This window comes from Onychostruthus taczanowskii, unplaced genomic scaffold (assembly GCF_017590055.1).
Source record: "Onychostruthus taczanowskii isolate IOZ18803 unplaced genomic scaffold, ASM1759005v1 scaffold35, whole genome shotgun sequence".
NCBI classification, from domain to species: domain Eukaryota; kingdom Metazoa; phylum Chordata; class Aves; order Passeriformes; family Passeridae; genus Onychostruthus; species Onychostruthus taczanowskii.
In genome coordinates this window covers 616417-637778 of record NW_024500905.1, presented here as the reverse complement: position 1 = coordinate 637778, position 21362 = coordinate 616417, and the positions used below count along the sequence as shown (strand labels likewise).

The 21362-nt window shown below is 38.4% G+C and overlaps 1 protein-coding gene across 11 annotated transcripts in view; it reads right to left on the bottom strand.

Annotated features, from left to right (window-relative positions):
- OSBPL8 (oxysterol binding protein like 8) overlaps window positions 1-21362 on the bottom strand; it is a 78244-nt gene that overhangs the window by 21335 nt on the left and 35547 nt on the right. For 5 of the 11 annotated variants that reach the window (XM_041411253.1, XM_041411252.1, XM_041411258.1 and 2 more), the window contains 3 exons: window positions 18677-18811; window positions 4148-4215; window positions 780-860 (listed from right to left, as the gene is read on the bottom strand). In XM_041411253.1, coding sequence (XP_041267187.1) covers window positions 780-860; window positions 4148-4215; window positions 18677-18811 — 284 coding nt within the window. Of the gene's footprint in view, window positions 1-779; window positions 861-4147; window positions 4216-8768; window positions 8911-18676; window positions 18812-19536; window positions 19630-21362 lie in introns of those variants that run through there. The other 6 variants (XM_041411262.1, XM_041411261.1, XM_041411263.1 and 3 more) reach the window with 4 other exon arrangements.

The window sequence follows — 21362 nt, the reverse complement described above, 5'->3', positions numbered from 1 at the left end:
ATCAGCACAAAAAGGTATCAGCCAATACAAGCTGAGGAAAAACCTGCTAAATTCAATTTGCAATACAGATATATATATATATATATATATATATAAAAATAGCTTTAAAACAGAGTATTCGATTTTAAAATGCGTAACATGCAGAGTTGTTACTTCAAGAGCAGCTATGATTCAGATAATTTCAGATTCTTCTGCAATTTTCTTTTTAAACTGAGGACTTGGAAACTCCTGTTAGAATCAAAGGGGAGGAAAAACCAACCAAATCAAATTCCCAGTATACAGGTACATTATCTGATCTATGGTCTTTACCCACCAGTTATCTTCTCCCCTTGGAGAAATTTGCAGGAATGTACCTCCCTCATTTAATCCAAATAATTTTACGTTTCTCTTGAAATGATATCTACCAAACAGTGGAGTTTGGTCTTGCTACAGTACAGAGGGAAGAAGATGGTAGAAATGCATTCACATTGCTATTTTGATAATTCCATTTGTCATTTCATTGCACGTAGATATCCTGAGGTCCCTGCAAATCTGAAATAATCTATAATCTGAGTAATTCTACAATCTTGTGCCATCTTAAAGACTGCATTATAGAAGCTATTATTCAAGTAAAAAATACAGTAAAATTTGAAGAGACTCAACAGCACAACTTCTCTCAATTCTTAAATATTCCCTAAGTCTCATCATTATTTGGCATTTTTGTCTTCTCATTAGAGAATAAGGAAAAACTATGTGAATGCATTTATAGTCCTTGAGGAGTTACTAGGAAATTTATTCACCTTGAGAGATTCTTTTTTTGTAAGTTTGCTTGAAGATTGAGAGATGTCCTTCTCAGAGCCATTGAAAAGCTTGGATTCAGACTGAAATTCACAACACACATAATAAATAAATGACAATGACAGATACAAGAATATATTACTGATGCTGGCACTGTAGCGAAGTGCAATGATGTTTGTAAGGTTCCCACTCCCTCTCACTCCTCTACTGCTTCCCCCCTTAAAAAAAAAAAACAAACCAAGAAAACCACTTCTTGTAACATGAGCTGTTCACCACCTATTCAGGGACTCTCTTTTTGTAAGGGTTTTATGGGAAAGAAGTCTGAGATTCCTTTGGAAGCAGCTGACCCATACACAGCAAGTATTTAACTCATGTAGACTGTTACTAGACAGAGCGTGCTTGAATAGTTAGACATTATTTTAGCAGAGAGAGAACGTTTTAGGAGAATCCAGGTGTTTTGACACAGGAGTCATTCCCAAGATTTATGAATCAGAATATAGAATCAGCTGTCTTCATACACAACTTGACAGCTTCTCCAAACAGACTGCTATAGAGGCACTTACCCTGTGACTCATGAAGGAAAATACAGCCTCCTCAGTCTAGGATTCAGTGCTCTGTAAATCATCAGAGTACAACTGCCCACTAACGGCACTTGTTCTGCTCCTTGAACCCGAATTCCATGCTCTGATTACTTTGCAAGTCATCTTCAAGGAGCTCACGGTGGCATCAGGCAGGAACAAGACCCAGGTTTGTTCGTGACACCCAAGTCTCGTTCGTGCAGGACAATGAGCTGCCTCAGCACCACATGATTTCTCCCCCCGCCTCTCCCCCATGTCTTGTAAGGTTCAAAGTTTGCACCTGGACGTTTGTTGCCTACTAGTTGAAAGGGAACTCAAACCACCAAATATTCACTTTGGGAACAGCACTCTTTAGGAAAAAAAAAGGGAAAAGAGGAGCCTAAGAGGAGTCTGTGATAGAATTTTCATACCATTCTTATCGGAGGTCAGAGAACACGAGTAGGTATTCATTAAATACAGACTTCAGATAAATTAGAGAGTTGTATTTCTTTGCTCACTGAAACATAAGCCTGGTGGACCCAAAACTTCTGCGTTGTCAAAAAAACCCCAAAAAAACCCAAACCAAAACAATTTGACATTCTAAATTGAGTATTCAATTCAAATTCAAGGACATTTCATCAAAACTGACCCTTAATATGTTCCACATTTCAAATCTCAAATGACAGTGCAAAGTCTATTCACTGAATTTGTATTTTGGAATACTATAAAAATGACAGTCCAAAAATATGCAAGCTTGGAGTAAAACTTACAGCTATAATAAAAACAGTGCACTTCAGCATTCTCTTAACTCACAGAAAAGAAACAATGCCTAAAGAGTCACCATCTGTACAGAACAATTTAACCTGGATTCTACTTTCAATTTTTAATTCAGAACTAAGACTTTACAGGAGTCTACTCAGGTACTGTAAAAAAGACATGTGCTACAATTGGCAAAAAGTAGTTTTAGCTCAAAATTATTTTAATGATAAGTAAATGATCTTTAACTTCTGTATCTATCTTGGAAAAATACAGGAAACATCTTGTAATAAAGGTATGTTCTTGACACTCAAAATTTAGCTTTAAGATGAGCGTACAACTGGAAATTAAATTCCTTTCTCTAGAATTTAAAGGAAATACAGTACGTTAAATGTAATAACAGAAGAGGGGAAAAATGATTATCACTGTCACATAAGAAGAGGTAATGAACTCATTATGCAAGCTATAATGGAACAACTTAAGCAAAACATTCATAAATATTCTAGTTGCTCACCAGCAGAAAGCTAAGGCAATCTAAAGGTCATGCATAGAAAAGCCCCGAACCATTAAGTTTCCCTACTTAAAAAACTAATTTTCTCATTGTCTTAGTTTTAAAGCTCATTAATATGACACTGAGTAAAGGTTTACATTTAGCTTTTCAATGTTATGAGACAGTATGTGTGTGTATTTTTAAGCCAGTAACCTTCTCACTGCTATATCCACACAAAGCAGATGGGATAAAAAATTTAGAAGAAAACACTTTAAGAGAACCTGCTGTAACTCCCAGCAAGGTACATTCAGTACCAGATTCTAGGCAAGTCCCATCACTGCTTTTCCATTCTCCCTTAGGACGAAGGGCTGCTATTTCACTTCCATTAGTAAAATCAAGCCTCACATGCAGCAATTTTAAAAAAAGGGTGAAGAAAAGCATATTAGCAGAAGTAGGAATATTGGTATCATCTTTGACAGAAAGACACAAAAAAAATATAACAGCAAAGAACCCAAAGACTTAAGATCCTGTTAAGACAACAACTAAGAAAAAATAATTATAAGGGAGAAGAAAAGGGAATTGGATAGTCAAAGAGATATGATTCTTGAGAGTCTGAAATAAATCCAAGCCAAAAGAGATCATTTTAACTTGATTTCCAAGTCAAACTGATTTGGAGGTTTCTGGACCAATATAAATATTTTGATCACAAGAAAGCTGGATGGTAAAGTATACTTCCTTGATATTCCTGACAGGTGAGGCTCCAGGAGGCAGTAAAGCAAAAAGATACAAAGTTTTGTGATTCCAAGTCACATGTAAGACACCAACAGTTTGAAATGCTTAGCTACACACCACAAAACTGCAGCATCAGCTGCAGACACTAAACTGCTTATCCCACTGCAATTTCAATGACACCATTTAAGCCTGGAAACGCTACTATAATCTTTAAGCCTCTTCATTTTCCTTCAGTATCTTCGTAATGTTTCTCTTTATGGCTCTGATATATCAAATACCACAGAAAAATTTGTGTCAAGACCTCGAGTGCAAGCCCTATCTCCAAGGGGTGTGGCTGCCTGTGCCCAGGACAGAGTGCTGTGGGAACAGCTGTGTGCAAAAGCACCAAAAAGCATGAATTTCCCCATTTCCCCCGGGAGCTAGCTGTCACCTTCCACAGCAGCCCACACCTGCTGCACCCCAACAATCTGTTTAAGTGTCTGTTACCACATCTGCCTCTTTAAAAAGACAGTGGATATCCCAGCAGAAAATAGAAAACCACACAGCTGGGTAAATTAGAGCCTTTAAACTCTACGGGAAGGCAATATCCCACTCCAAGACAACTGCAAGAAGACTTTATATTTAATTTCCACTACTTTGAACCGCAGATTTGGATGTGATGTCATCCTGGAACTATATTAAGAAATTCCCTTTAATCTTTATCTATTGCTGAATCTGAAGAGTAATCTTCAAGATTATCTACAACAAAAATTAAATACATTTGCCCTTAATTAAAAAGTGTAACTTCTTTACATATCAACATTTTTGAGACAGGTTAGGAGGTAGTTTTCCTTACCTTGCTTTTTGACATAGAATATGCTGCATCCTCTTTTTGTGACACATCGTCCTTCCCTTTGTCAAAACCTTAAAGAAAAAACAGCATTGTTGCAAATTATTGAAATTCACTAATAAAATTTATATGAACTACCTTTTGAAATAAATTTGCCAATGTGTTTAGCATAAGAAACTACAAGTAAATCAGATTTTCAAATAGCATACACATACCAGTCTACCTCGTTAGTTGAAAACATACCAGCTACTACCATATGCACTAATTTAATACTTGCCACTAAGAAGCAAGTACAGTTCACTGTATTTGGATAATGCTGTGCCTGATCCAATAACCCGATGAAATATAAATATAACAAGCCAACTTTTGTCCTTTTATTTACTCATTCTACCCAACCTGTATACATGCAGGCACAGAGAAGTGCACACACACTAAATGAAGCCTTTTTTTGTTTGCTCATTTCTGAACCTTTCTGTAGCTAGATAATTGTTAAATACCACCTACATGAAAGGAAAGCTGATTAAAATCACCAGTCAGGATTTTTTTTGCAAGGAAATGGAAAAAGTTCCTTACTTTTGAATTTATACTTTCAACTTGACACTCAAGAAGCATAACTACAAGGCCTTTCATTAAAACAGTTGTCAAAATCCTAAGTTTCTCTTCTGTGACAAACCCCACACTTCCCCAGTATCCAGAAAGCAAAGTCAGTCAGTGTCCATGCGACAATGGAAAAAAAGGGACACAACTAGTATGGGTGCTGCCACACAGCTGCTCTGTGACAGAGAACATATACTGAGACCCTGGTAGCCTCTCACAGAAAAATTGCCTCCTGTGCTTACAAGGCAACATCTCACTTTTGGATCAATTTTATTTGAAGAGGGTGGTGGCAGCAGCATGAAACTTTTATAGACAGGAATAAAGCAAATTGCACAATGTATTTATCCGAGTAAGTCAGCATGCCATCATTTACACACCCTCTGAAGAGGAGGCAGATGAGACTGTGAATTCAGGCATGGATTTCAGAACAGCCCAGCTGAGAAGCCTGGCACAGGAGTGTCCAAGAGCTGTGCCTGTGAGAGGGCACTGCGCCAGCAGGGACACCCTGCACCCATGGACACAGCACCAGCAGGACAGTGCACCTTCGGACACCCAGAAGAAATGAAACCAGAAAGAACTATTCTGTCCCAGAGAACTGGACATGAAGACCAAAGCTCAGCTGCATTTCCATGAATTTCAACTCCTTGCTTTCAGTGTCTCAAGCTGCAGAGGTGTGCATGCCAGCTCATTCATGAACTTAGCCACCACACGGACTGTTCCCCTCCTCACCCAGAGCACAGAAAAGGGCTCTCTCAGGGGTTCATTAGCAAAGCCAAGTCAGGGTGCTGCTCCTCCTGGAACACCTTGCACTGCTTCATCTCGGTCTGTGAGGAAACCCAGTCATCCAGCTTTGCATCCCCTGCCATCCTACAGTGACCTCCCTCACAATACAGATGGCTGTCTGGAGCTGAGACTGCCAGAGCACAAGAGGCTAAAAGCAGGCTGTAATAAAAAGAAAGTGTTTCAAGTTTTTCAATATTTATCAGCAGTGGTTTTGTGCTTAATATTTTAGCTTAGTTGTTCTTTCTCACCTTGTAACTCAATCAGCAGCTCTTTAACAAAACAACCTGAGCCCACATTTCACAATGTAGAAATTCTGGTGTTGAAGACAGTCCCTTTCTGTAATTTCCTCTCTATTGAATCCTTTGAATTTATGTATCATTTTCTACCTACAATCCTGAAAACAATCTTTAGAGTTATGAGCACCACTACTGCACTCTCTAAAGCAGTTCTGAGCATGAGCGATTGCGTTCAAAGCAACACTACACCTTAACAGGCTTTCTCTCGCAGTGTGACCTTCCTTATCTTTACAGCTCAGGTGCCATGGGCTCTGAAAGCTGATCCCAATGCCAGTGCAGTCAGCCACAGTTCATGGTATGACCTCAGAAGCCAAGGGAAATTGTCCATTAGTGCACTCCTACTGTGAGCACTCACCATGTTCTTCCAAAACTTGCAGGTGAAAATGTACATTAAAACTCATTAGGAGCTTTCAGAGAGATTTAAGAGCCTAACAGAAGAACCAGAACCCTTGCACACAAGAGGGTCAATGAAACAAAATCAAACAGTGCTGCTTTAGAGATTGAGACAGATTATGTAGTCAATAACAAAAAACCCACAAAACAAAACAAATCTTCAAAACACTGCTGTTGACAAAAAACGAGGCTATGCACACTGCAAAATTAAAGACCATTTAGGATAAAGACTGTGGCAGGGTACAGTTAAAAAAACCAAAACTGTCTAGGTAATAGATTTCAATTTTCAAGCATAACATATACTTTTTGAAGCTGCACCCACAATCTGTCCCTTCAGTCAATTTTGAAGGAACGGAAAAACCAAAACCAACCACGTAACTCTTACATCTCAAATACTGGCTTTGTGCCTCTCAATAAAAGCCATCTGCAATTATGATACATGAGAAAAATACATCAGAAAATAAGCATGTTACTTTTCAATGTCAGATCTATTTTATTCAGAAAAGAAATAATTACTATCCGCTGGAGGCTCTTTTTCAAACATACAAAAAACAGTAGGAAAGCAATGCAATGCATGAAAAGATCACAAATAGCAATCCAAGCAACAGTGTTACTGACTTCCAAGTGAAAAGAAAGGAACAGCCTGATTTGATTACTGGTGTGCATGTGCAGTTTTGAGGAACAAATACTTCAGCTGGAAAATGCTTCTGGAAGAACTATGAGCTGTACTTAGTGGGAATTATCAATACTGGTGCCATATAATAAACACATCAGAAAAAAAAAAAAAAAGGGAAAAGTCTTTTTAAAGAATTGAACACAGGGAACCATAGTCTTTTTAACTGACTGACTTCCAAAAGCTTATTGACAGCCAGATTTAAGAGTACAATCCCATATTAACTAATTCAGAGTCCTCCATGGACTTTGAGACTGAAGTAATCAGAAAAGTAAGCAAAGTTCTTTTATGTATTTTCTAACAGTAGTGTTTTCTTTTGTAAGCACTTTGGTAATAACCAAAGACTGTCATCACTGTAACTATACATGAGTATATTTAAAACAGACAATTAGTCTTTGCCTAAACCAATCTGAAAGAGTGTATATAAAGAATGTTCATTAAGCATGGGAATGTTAAGCATTAGGAATGTTGAAATTCTTCAGAGATATACGCAAGATTCCAAGAGAGCAAGCATTTTTTAATTCTATGTACACACTTGAATTTTTTCATTAAAAAGTGCTTTCCATTTGTTCTGCATTTTAAGTACTCATTCATTGTCTGCTTAGGAACAGTGATCAGCTTTAGCTGCAGAATTCTATACAGAGAGGAAGCAAATACAAAATGAGACCCCTTTTTTTTCCCACTAATTACCAGACTACACATACTTATTTTAAAGGTAGGAAGCACCTGTCTAGTTGCCAACCCCATGCTTTGAAGCTTTGAGATATTTTATTTTGTAAGCAGCTTGAATAAAACTCAGTGTTAGATTCTTTGTAGAAGGCTAATCATTTCCTGAAACAGAGTGAAAGGAAACATTCCAGGATAAAAAAGTTCAATAAAACATGGTGTCTGCAACCTCCCGCATGGTCTGCACCCAACTCTGCTCCGGGGCTTCAGGACCACGGCTTACAAATTCAGTGAGCCATGCTGCAGGAGGCACGCAACAGAAAAGTGAAAACTATTTTATTCCCCCCTTTCCTTCCCCCCCAACATCCTGGCCCCGTGGGACTACACAATAAAGCGCGTATCTGCGCATGCACAAGACAACTCACACATCCAGAGCAATTCTGGAAAGAATGCACGGTTTGTACTATGTCCCCCTTCAGGAACGGGTGACCTTGTAACACATTTTCAAGCACTGAGGCTTTCTGAAATTAACTGCTGAAATTCAGCTACCTACATCGGAAGTTCACATTATGAACAATGACATGCAACAATCTACAAATTCATTTCAATATTCCAGTACCGATTTTCAGGGAACAACAAATCTGCGCAAAAGGAGATTAAAGCCCTTTCAGAGGTTTTAAGTCTTCAAAATGTTGCACTACAGAGTTTAGCAAAGCTATGTTTTTAGCCCTCATTTTCTATCTTGTCATTTTATGTCAAACATTGATGACCAGCCCGCGGATTTTCCAGTAGTTACAGCTAAATGAAAACGTTCTGCTGTACCATACAATTTTAAAGCAGATCCATTATGTGTATGTGGTGGGGGGGGGGAGGTGAAGGGGGGAGGCAGTGGAAAGTACAAGAGAGGAAAGCATTTATAAACCACATCACAGAACCTCAGTCCTAAAAGCCCAAACAACCAAAACAAACATTCCAGTCAGTCTCAAATACACCAATGCATTTTAAAGTGAGATTTGTGGCAGTGTGAAAGCTAACTTACTCCTTTCCCTGTCGGCAAATCTTGCCACTACAAAGAGCTGTTATCGAAACGCATACAAGCAAATACTCTTTCTGATTTCTACCCACATCTCAGTACATTACTTTCATTCAAGCGTGAAAATTTGAGGTAGAAATTAAATTCGCTTCTGTACATTTTAAGAAATGCAAGACCAAAACAAACCTGGTAAAGCAGGAGAGAGCTCGTTATATCCGCCAAATGAAGCGTTCCGGACGAGCTTTCGGCCATCAGCTCTTGGAGAAAACACAGATGAAATCCCAGCACATGAAGAAAACCTACGTCGCACTGGACCTTCTTCCTTCATGAGTTAAGGTGTTTGTGTAAGGATTATGTTCTCTGTGAAAGCTGGTTAGCATAAGCTGCTTGGAGCAAGAGTGTTGCAGTAGCAGCCTTTTACCTCACATTCTGATGAGTAAGATACAAAAGAGGAAAAAAAAGAAACAAACGAAGGGCGCACATGAAAAATGCAGTGAAGAGGCAGAGGCTGCCAAATCAGCAGCAAGCCAAGCAACACTATACTCCTCTCATCAAAGCTCTTAGGATGCTTAAAGCGGAATGGCTTTGCTTCAGCTCCTTTTTTCTGGGACACACATCACCACTCATTTTTTAAAAACCTCCCAGTTTTAGTCCTACTCATTTCTAAGTACACAAAAATGGTATTTATGGTTTAAGGATTCCTTAAACTGAGTTCCTGTTAGTACTTTCAAGTCCCAAATTTATACTGCGCAAAGGACAAGTCATGATCTTTGTGGCTTCCCTGTTTGATATTGCGGTACACTATGGGAATCTGAAAAGGGAGTCAATTGTTTGCATTATGCAGCCAAGTTGAACTTTCCCGTTCAGGCACTCACCTAACTAGTTTTTGTCAAGTGACTGCCATGGCCTCTACATCTTCATTTCTTATTTTTCTTTAAAAGGTGAGGCGCTTTTTTTTTCGAGGAGAGTTGCTTTTTCTTCTTAAAACTCTCCCATGTTTTTATAAACAAACTAGCCTGACTCATGGAAGAGCTGACCTAAATAATCTCCACAAAAAAGACTTTTTATTATTAATGCCCCAAATATTTTATTCAATGAATAAAACACCTAAATGGACCAGCTTAAATTTTAAACACAAAAAGGATTCCAGTAAACTGTGATTCAAGACTAGAAATCTGCTGATCGAAACTCCTCCTGCTGGCAGCTACCAGAATGAAGTCAAATAATCTCTCCCTAACCACCTTCATCCACTGCTCATTACATCAGCAGCCTCTTTGCTGCAAGGACTAGTGTGCACAGCCACCCTCTTGCAAATGTGGAACTTTCTTCCCATTTGGTGTTTCTCTAGTGGTCCCATTTTTCTCCATCAAACCTTGCTTCTGATAAAACAGGTTTTGAAAACTTCTCTATTAAAAACAGGACAATAGAACACCAAAAATTGCCCTGAAAATAAGAACTTGAGTTCTCACCTTACTCTATACTCTCCTTTTCTTACAAAGTGAGTCACATGCCTTAAATTAAATCAATAGCAGCATGAACATGATTAACCCTCAAATAATACTATTTACTCTATGGCCTTATACAAAGAAGTGTAGTTAACTTCCCAAATATGACAAAGTAAAAAGATGTATCAGAAAAAGCAAAGATGAGGCACAGATAGCCATCAATGGAAACCATTACATTCTATATGAAAAACATGATTCATTTAAGCACAGGGAATAGGAAAAACTGGATAAGCATCATGTATTCAGGCCTGTCTCCATTTATCCAATCCTGTGTCTCACACTCCCTTCAGCTGAAACAGTCCTTGTCCAGATGTCCCAGAAGGAACAGAAGAAGCAGCTAAAAAAATAAAGGAGTGGAGTGGCCGGACAATGAGGAGGAAATGCAAGGAGGGAGAACACTAGCTTTTTTTCTGTTTGGTTTTGTTTTAATAAACACAACTCCATATCACCTCTCCAAATCTGTCCTAACTACAAAACAGAGCAAATACCTCGGTCCAAATCTATTAACAATAAGCATTTTCTTTTCTTTTTTTTTTTTAATTAAAATCAAGAGAAATCTGCAGTAGAACTCCCCTTACACACAGAAGGAACTGTATCCTGTCATTACAGACCTACCTTGCCCAGTTAATGGGGCTGTTATCTCCTCTTTCAGAGTCAGGGCTGTGACCCTGCCCAGAACACTCTGCTGACACTGGTATCTGGCCCTTTCCGTGTCTCTCTCGTTCTGGAACGGTTGGGTCACACAGACTGAAGGCAGGGCAGGCTCCTCCATCAGACACCTGCACAGCGCTCGGTCTGCATCTGCCTCCAGCTGCTGGCCCTATCTGCCAGCCCACCAGCTTCTTTCACAGCTGGGTCTTCTCTGCCACCTTCTGTTCACGTTCCTAAGGAGCAGCTGTATTTCCAGGGGTTTCAGGAAACAACATAATCCTGAAGGCCTTTCCCTTACTTCTGTCCATGCCCTCTCAAGTCCCTTGACACAGCTCATGTAGTCAAACTGTAAACAGGAACAGATTGAAATACCTTTCTCCTTCCTATGCCCTTTTCTCCATTTAGAACTGAAACGGAACTCTTTGGGTAGATAAAATTTCAATTTTATACAGATTTCAATTTCAATGCAGATAATGTTACATTTCCCCTCTCTGAAGCTCTCTCCAGTCAAGGAAGCTGTTATCCAGGTATTCTAAGCACCTTCTGCTTTAACTCAACAGCAACACAGGAGAGGCGGGCTCTGAGTCTTTAACCAAAATGACTGTCTCACCACTACAACAGAGGAGGAAAATAAAAAAATAATTTAAGCTTCCTCCTTCATCTCCTCACCCCTTCCTGCCCTGAAGACCAAAAAATCCCATAAATCCTTTTTCTCCTCTCCTTCTTGAAAATAAATTCAGACAGAATAGGTCCATCTACTGATGAAATCAAACTTTGTGATCTCAGTCTAATGTCCCAGGCAGGTTTCTATCCTTTTGATATTAGCTTCAAGTGCTTTAAGAATTCATATACTTAGAAAATGGACTCTCATAGGCAGCTTAGAAGTTTACACTGTTTCAGATACTCACAAATACAGCTGAGTGCAACTGTGTAAGTCAGACATGGCAGAAAAGCCTGCATAAACAGGGACGTATCTGCACTTTAGCTTAAAGGCATCAGATGCATGACACAGTGTATCTATACATGAATATATGAGCTTTTTTATAACAAAAGTTTAAGTCAACATAGGAGGCACTAGACTAAGTGTGTCACTGAAACAGAAGAAAAGTTTCCTGGTTTCTCTGTTTTATAAAACACCTATATCAGTAAGAACACAAAAATCCCTACATGACTGAAATATTTAGTTCATGTATCTTGGGGCAGGAGGGAGCACAAGAATCCATTCTCAATCTCTTTAGAAGAGCAACACTTACTTAATGTATATATTTTTCTAAAGGACAGAACACATTTCTCACATCAGATACTGAATCAGGGCTTCTTCAATAGTAAATAGTAAATGCTGGCTGAAAAACCAATCCTAATCCCGGTGCTTAAGACATTCTTCCAGTATATTGCCTGGAGCAAAATGTAAAATCTAAGTGTACAAAACAAAGTCAAATAGAAGATACGTGGAGCTCTGACAACTTGAACGCTTCTGAAAAGTCTGGTTTTAGTTTTAAAGCATTTCTCCAATTGGAAAATATTTACAGCTGAAAAAACCACAGTCTTAAAGAAGGTCTAAAAAGACCTCTAAATTGTAAAGGCATGAATTCAATGAAATTGAACTCAAATCAAATATTTCTAGACTACCCAAATAAGGAATTTTCACTATAATAATCCTTTTTATAGAGATTTTAGAAGCTTATACTGATACTTTTAAAAACTGATACTGATCCAGTAATACAGTAAGTAGCAAGACTATGGATAGTGATGCAAAGTAAATAAAAACCATTCTTTTCCCCTTATACGTACCCAAGTAAAAGATAAAATCTTCTTAAAACCAAACTCTGTGAAAGCTAGAGAGAAAAGAAACAGAAGGAAAGCCTGGTGTAGTAGCTTCTGCCTTTTCAGACTTGCCCTGCAATTTTGACAGTAATTTGCCCTGACATTTCAACATTACTACCTTTTCCAGTAGAATTCTCCCCCTAGTCCATGAAAAGGTCATAAATAATTCTCTACATGCAGTAGTGAATTATTTTGCAGCATGCAGAAAACAGAAAAGAAAACAGGTAGACAATCATACCTATGAAGGTTTTATCTAACAACTGATTTTCACATGTGCATTTGAAGTAAAAGGGATCTTTTTTCCTATTTAATAAAAAGGGTATTAAAGATATACTTGCCTTCTGCACTGATATTTGATTCAGAAAAAAATTATACCTAAACCATGAGGCTACAAATTGGAGAGTAGTTGAGAGAGGCAAATTTCTTTCACCAAATATTCTTCTGATCTCTGATATTTCCAAGTCCAGTGCAGTTTAGCTGAGAAGTAATTCGAGAGGCAAGCCTGAGAGTGGTGACCAATGACCAACAAGAGTCCCCACACACTGCTGGCAGCTGTACTTGGCTGCACCTCCTCACTTGCTAACAGCCTGCTCAACTCCTCCCACATGGAGTAAATAGCTTTGCTCACTGCTCAGGTTTCCACATTGTCATCTCAACCCTTATGAAATTCTAAAAGTCACAGTGGAGGTTCAAGTAGGCCAGTCCAGCAGAGACTATCATGAAGAAAGAACTTGCTTGAGATGTTTCACATCAATCACTGCTGTGCCTTTTAAACCCAGTACCACACTTTCGTAAAGTTAGAACCCACACAGAGAGCAGAATATGCAATTTACCCAAGCCACAAATACTGGGTGGAGTAGCATTTCAGAAATGGCAAGTTCTAATAAACACAATGACTTGCAGAGAGGAATGTGCCAGAGTACGCATGGCAGTAAGAAAGCAGGAGGTCAAGGTCATGTGTTCAGGAGAGTAACCACACACAGCAGAACTTAAAACATTTTACAAGAAATTCATTTTATAACACAGACTAAGATCAGATTATTTAGGGCCCAAGCATCACTAAAGTTATTTCAAATAGGTTACACAGTTTTGTGGAACTGGGGCTTCACTTCCACACTCCTGTATCTCCTGCATTTCCAGGGCTTCTTGCACACTGACCACCAGGAACCCAGAAGAGGGATGAGCATACAGGAGCTCCAAGACGTTTGTTACTGCCCAGTGAAACAAACTGTGCTCCTGCTGTCAGCTGAGCCAAACAACTGAAACAAATGTTTTTTTAAAGCTGCAAGTTACACAGGTCAACAACAAATCAGCTTTAACTTGTCAGTTGCCTTGGGTACACAGTCAGTGACATCTGAGTTTGATATTTTCTGGGTCATTAAGACTCCAAAGGCATCTCATTCCTTCAACAACTAATAACTACTCTTTAGGACCTACTTAATGAAAATGCCCGTTCTTTGCTTTCCACCTTCTCTCACATACAAAAATAGTTAAATTCCTATTTTCTCCAAAAATGCAGCATCCTATGGATTAAAATCCTAGCACTAGCATATCCTTTAAAGGTTTCCTCTGGAGTTGTTTAAAGTACAAGTTCAGCACAGCCAAAAATGCCTTCACTCTTCCCCCAAATCACCTTCACTTCCTTCCAGTTCATGGTCATCATCATCATCACTAGCAGATGTAACTTCCTTTCCACTGTCAACCCTCCTCTCTGCACCTAAACCACTTCTGTTTCTCAGTTAGGTAACACAATACATTTTTAATCGCATTGCAAATTGAATTAACAACTGCTACTGCTCTGCTGGAAAAGAAAGGCAGATCCTGTTTCTTAGCTCCCGTCAGGCTCCTTCTGGGCACACACATCCCACAAGGACATATTTTAACCTCATCTACATCTCACTGATGTTTTAAATAAAGACAGGAAAAACACAGAAAAGTCTGACATTTTCAAGCATTCTATTACAGAATTTTTAATAATACTATCTTAAGTAGATTTCTTTATTTACCACAATTATTGCTATTTAAGCATCTGTGATGTTGTCATAAAAAGGTAGAAATATGTTTTAAGAAAATATTGGTAAGTTAAAAACATTAATCATTTATAAGGAGACTGCTGACTTTTTTCATAAATTTTATGCGATCACTATTTCTGCATTAATTCATTTCATCAAAGAAATAAATCAGTATGCTTGAGTTAATAAGATTTACAAGAATTCAATTTACCAGGGATATTTTGACATGAACAGACGACATTAGCAACCAAAGTTCTGCTCTACAACCTTTGAAAATGCAGTCATGTTCTTCGTATTTTTAATGTTAATTTTTAAATTGCAACAAAATAATTTTGTCAACTGTTCCTTTTGGTCATATGCTAGGTTAGAAAAGGAAATATTCTAGAAGCAAGTTTGACAGAAGTTTAGCTGTTTGCTCATAAATAGTTAATAACATTTTTAACCACTGAATGCAAACACAGAATATGAACTAAATTAGCACCATACTATCTGAGTGTCAGCTGCTAGAACTGAAAAATGATTTAGCAGTACTAACATCTATATGCACTACACTTAAAAAAACACGGTCTTGGTGAGTTGGAAAGGCCATACTGCCCACTGGAGCCTAAAGACACACCATCCCACAAACATAAGCAAAGCATCACAGATAAAGTAACTTCCCAAGATCATTCAAGTTTCCATCAAAAGGCTACAGAATTATTTAGGTCCTACTCCAAGTCTGACAAGTCTAAATAAAATAGTGAACAAAAAAACATAGTATAATCATTTAGTCTGTTTAAGACACATTAGTTGTAGCATTATGGTCAGGGTTAGGCTATTCTGATGGTCTAGTTAACCACTTGATGGACAAGGAAGAATAAATTAAATCCACAAAAATTAAAATGAAAAGCTCATCTCAGGATCAATGCTATATATGGCTGAGTTAGGGTTTGGCCACTAAAATTCTAAACTTTCTACATATACAAGATAAAATCCTACCGGAAAAAACTCCACCATCCCTTATTTTAATACATTTCCATCAAACAGCCTTGCTAAAGCTTCCTATGGAAGTGTGTCCTCCACACCTACACATACCAGTCTGTAGCCTCATAGGTAAGCTCCTTCAGCCTCAGAATAAAGGACCATGTAACTTCAAGGATCTTGAAAATACTTTGTAAAACAGTGCAAAGATTACATAGAACAGTGACACTTTAAATAGACTTTTGCTGAACAACCACTAGACAATGCTGCCAGATCAAATTGTATTCCACATTTATGAAATAAATCTGTATTGGACTCCAAGAAACGCCCATCTCTGTCTCAGACAACATACTAAGCTCCATCTCACAAGAGTGACGGGAGTGAGGGAGGAGGAAGACGTGTCTTAAACTAAGAAACCAAGTACAGGAAAATAGAAGCTCTGAAATCCAGAGCTGTGGTCAGAAATGAAAACAAAGTACTTATACACAGCAGCACCTAAAATTATAAAATACATACCACTTACAACTTTATATTGACATATTAAATAATTCTCTTGGTTCCAAATAAGAGGTGAGTGGCTCAAACTGATGTTAAATGTTCACCTCCCTTCCCTTGCACTGAGTCGTAGTTTTAACCATATTTGTAATTCTCTTGTCATTAGGATGTTACTTAAACACAAGCAGATGACACAAATTAAGCTTGTTACAGTAGATGTTCCAAAAAATGGTCACTGAGCAGGTCTGTCCCTAGACAGCTGCTGGACAGCCATGGTGGTTTCCACGTTAACACCAAAGTTAGTGCTAGTTGTTCCAGAGACCGCCCATCACAGGCTTTGTTTAATTCTGACTCACCTGGTTTTGAGCTACAAGTTCTATGCCTAAGTGGCCTTGCAACACAGGTGCTTTTTATTCAGGCAGCAGAAAACAACCTAGGCAAAAGTGGCCAAATAGCACTGCACAGCATCCAACTGACCAGCAGCAAAAGCTAAGTACCTGCATCACAGTTCTCCCTTATATATATTTAATCAGTTCTTTGTAGATGGTATCATACATTTTTCTGTTTTGATTCTGTTATTCTGTGCCTAGTATGATATTGAATTGTTTATTTACATTACTCATCTCCTAAGGATGACTTCAGTTGTCAGTGACTAAAAGTATTTCCATTTAGTTCCTTGAAAATGCCTTCAAATTCTGTATCTAAACATTTCCTATCTCATTATACCATACCACAGGCATATTGTAAAGACCTTGATTAACTAGATTTCCATCACAACAGCCTCACTACATCATATTAAGCTCTGTTCTACTTCATATTTTTCAGGCTTCCACTATGTCTCTTTTTCTCCAATGTAATAAGCCCACATTTTTGCCAGCACTGTAATTTTGCCATAGGAATAACTGCCATTGAATATTCACCTGATTTTTAAACGTTGGTCAACCCACTCCATGAAAATCAGCTCCCAAGCTGCAGATAGGATGCAAGACAGTAATTGTGGGCTGCTGAAGGCTAGCCCATGTTGCACTGTTTCTCTACTAAAATTGAACACAAGCCAAATTTCTTGTCTCATGAAAGTACAGACTTATATGTAGTAGTGCTCCTGGAAAACTAAGACAGTAAGGATTGATGCTAAAAAAGGCACAAATACATTTAACTGGCTTAAATTCACTTATATATGCCCTGAAATATTCAGAAGAAAAAAAAAAACTGCAGAGAAAATATCTGCAAGGGGTTTGACATAGGACAATCAAGTGCTTTTCAAGCCCATTTTAATAATTTTCCTGTGAGTGAAAGTCCTGAAGAAACACAACAGTATGACTTTATAACTTAGTGGGAACATCAATATTAAAAAGAAGAGTTTATTAGAATATTCAAATACACTTACGTAACACCAGCATTTGTCTAGTAAAGGATGCAACACAGTACAGACAGTAAATAACGACAAGTTCTTTCAACATAGTAAAAATTATAATCAAGTTATATTTATATTATACAGAAAATATTTCCAGACTAAGCTTGACATAAGCCAGAGGACATCAAGTGCTGTTCCAGTGTAATAACACCAGGAACTAGAAAATATATCCTAGCTGTGTGCAGTACCAAAAGTACTACCACAATAACTTTAAAATACAATAAAATACTACCAGATTCAGCACAGTAACAACTGTCTTTGTTTCAAAGTTGTTTTTTTTTCTTGTCGAATACAACTGAATGGGACAATAGGAATATGATTCAAAGTTACCCAAGACACTGCCTTTATTGCTCTGAAACACTAGTACCATTACTCTGACAAAGCAAGCTATGGTAGTTAGGGAGACTCATACCAAAACCAGTTAAAAATATAAAACCATGTCAGGAACACTACTCATGGAAAAAACTAAAGGAAGCATGGATGACTAGCATGGCTGCCAATAGTAAAAGGGAAGAGAATATTAATTTTAAAAGCCTGAAATTTTCACTAAGAACTTCACACACCCCAAGAAAGATGTCCAATGATTTCCTGAGCATCAAATGCAAGTAGTTTCAAATGCAAATAAGCACAAGGAGACCAACTACTGCTTGTTTTTTTGTTTCTTGAATAGTTTATCAGCATGTCAGGTCTACTAATGAGCTTCACTTTCCATCCAGTCAGCTCTCATGGATCCACAGAGTTTGTTTTCAAGAGGTTTAGCAAGGCAGAGGGAATGCTTGAAAGCTGGCAAAAATAGTGTTGAGACCTTTCTTTTTTTCCTTTTTCTTAAGAGAAGGATCTTTCAGTAGAAGTAATTTCAGTTGAAGTATCTTACGTATATTTCTACAAAAGTTCCACTTATGGTACATCATAATACTGTTGCATGAAGACACAACTTGAATACTGAGAAAAGAATGTTACTGTGGGTTTTACAGGACTACACAAATAATCATTTACCATCATGTGAACTGCTCTCCCATCAAACAAATCATAGCATGCATTAATAAACTAATGCATTTTTTCCTGTTTCAGATTAACACAAAGATACAAATAATTACATACAAATTTTCAATATGCTTTCTTCCTTATCTCTTTATTGTAAAAGGCCGTGATTTTGAACCAATATTTGGAACATATAATTAATGTCAGAATTTAAGTTCTTTAAAACCTCTGTAAAAAATAACTTTGTCTTACCATGGCTATGGGCAGTTCCTGGACTGAGACATGGTTGGTGTAAATCTTTGGTTGGAGTAAAATAGGCTTCTCTCCCCTGATGCTGGTTCATTCTTCCTGGAGTTATAGGCTGGTCATCACTGTTTGTTACCACTGCTGAAATAAAAAATGAATGCTCATTCAAAGATGTTATGTGCTTGTGCATAGACTTCTATTAAGAACTTCACTGCTGTTTATGAAACTGGTACTCAGCTGCTCTGTTGCAAAACATTTTGTTCTAAAAACTGAGGTTTTTAAACCAGATACGTGCTTTGAGAGGATGGCAGAAAGAAGCCAGTAAGACTGGTCTAAGACATGAGGCAAAAGATGAAAAAAATTACCATGAGGTTGGAAAGGCTGATACTCAGTAGAGATACAGCATTGAGCTGTTGCTTATCTTCTTTTCTTTGCCACTTTGTGATAGCTTTTGGTTTAACTAGCCTCACCTCGGCCAACCCACGAAACAGCTTGCCAGATCAAGCTGTACCAACATCCCAGAAAACTAAGATGAATGTCTGTATATACATCACAAGAAACAAGTCTTAGCAATACAAATCACGTGCAAATTCTGTCAAGGCAAAGGCTTAAAGCAGAAGAGTTACTCTCCTTGAACTTCATCAGTCTGAAAGACTTGTCTCGTGTCTTCCTACCTATTTCTAGGATCACCTGGCCAGCCATCCTGTTTTATAGTTTCTGTACATTTCATTAAGCTGCAGACAACCTTTTTTCATAATCAAAGAATGACTGTCTCTGTAACACCTGTTGTGTGAAAGCAGATATACTGACAATGTGTTCAAAGAGGGAAACAAGCAATATTTACTGAAGAAAAGACTGGAACTTACAACACAGATGATTTTAAGAGTTCCCAAGCTTTCCTTAAAAGTTCAGCAGAAGATTTGAGTCAAACCAAACAAGTTCTATTCTCTGGATGGACTCTGCAAAGTACAAAGGCCTTCTTAGCTTTATCACTACTCTTATTACAGTAGTGGAAACATTTTGCAGCAAAACCTGGAATGAACACAAAGCAGTATGAAAAAATAAAAAGGTGCTTGAGTGTCCAGAGAAGGGTAAGGAAGATAGTGAAGGGTCTGGAGCGCAAGTCTGATGAGGATGGCTGAGGCAGCTGGGGTTGTTTAGCCTGGAGAAAAGGGGACTCAGGGTAGATTTTACTGCTCTCTACCACTACCTGAAAGGTAGCTTCTCTCATGTAACAAGTGACAGGATAAGAGGAAACAGCCTCAAGTGGCATGAGAGGTTTAGTTTGGATATTAGAAAAAATTTCTTTACCACAAGGCTTCTCAAGCATTGGAGGAGGAAGGGAGCATTGCCCAGGGAAGTGTCACCAATCCTGGAGGCATTTAAAAGATGTGTAGATATAGCACTTGGGGACATGGTTTAGTGGTGGACTTGGCAATGCTGGGTTAAGAGTTGGACTTGATGATTCTTAAATGTGTTTTCTATCTTAAATGATTCTATGAAGAATGCAAGGATTGCAGTACACCCACCTGTATTATTTTTCTACATCAGATAAGCCATCTAAAGCTCTGCTCCAGACAAACTATGTGAACTGCTGCTGAGGAGAAATATGTGAGGAAATGGACAAGGGAGGCAACGAGCTCATTTTACCAGTTCAGAATTCAAGTCCATCAGTGCCAGAAGGCTGGTATTTCAAAGTACTGTCTGATTTTGCTCTTCTTGTACCAAACTAGCTGTCTATTGTTCTGCAACTACAATTAAGGGAAAGGGGGGAGCAAAGTAGTTGCTGAAGTCGTGGGAAGAGACCATACTGCAGAAGGTCTTGTATGTGAAAATAAAAGAGGGTAAGAAAACAGCTGCTTCACAGGTTTGCACAAAATGGGTCACTGCAAGGACAGTGAGCTATACTTGTTTTAAAGATTTAAGGTGTACAGTGCACTGAAGGAAGACCAGCTTTCACCCAACTAGCTGAAAACTCCTATTGATGAGCCACTGGCCACTTAGCTTCTGCAGGGATGGGATTTCTCAGCCTACTGTGCTCTGCAGGTGTCCCACCAGCCCCTATGCCACTGCAGCAGGTGACACTGTGGGCTCCACAACAGGAACTGCACTAGCAACCCCCTCCTAAGTAAACTGTGCAGAAGGCTTGTTTGTGAATGTACACCATGCAGCACTGCTAACTCTTTTTTAAGCTTTAGGAATTCCAAAGGTTTCTTAAAGCTGTCACAATGCTATCATTTCTCAGGCAGTAGTTGCCAGTAACCCGCAGCGTAAGCAAGCTCTGCACACGGGTGTTACTAAAGCGTGAGCTGCACTCACCAGTGGGGACTCAGTCACACTAACGGGACTACAAGCTTCAAGCTCACTGTATAATTCCTATTCCTTCATTAGGAGTCAATTAGGTCCTGCAACAACTCCTAGAACTGTCAGAAAGGCTCTTTTCCTACCAAGCAGAGTTTATGTATCACCTAATATAGAATACCATATGGCAAGCACTTCATGTGCCTGGGTATTCAAGGTGAACTTCTTAAAACAAGTGGGATTTTGAGAAATTCCATCTATAAACCTGAAGAATGATTGGCAGGAAAGTTTTTAAATATCCTTTTTATACAAAGCAGCATAAAATACTAAACGAATGGAAATAAAACAGATAAGAACATAACTATTTAGTCACACCATAGCAGCCACTAGG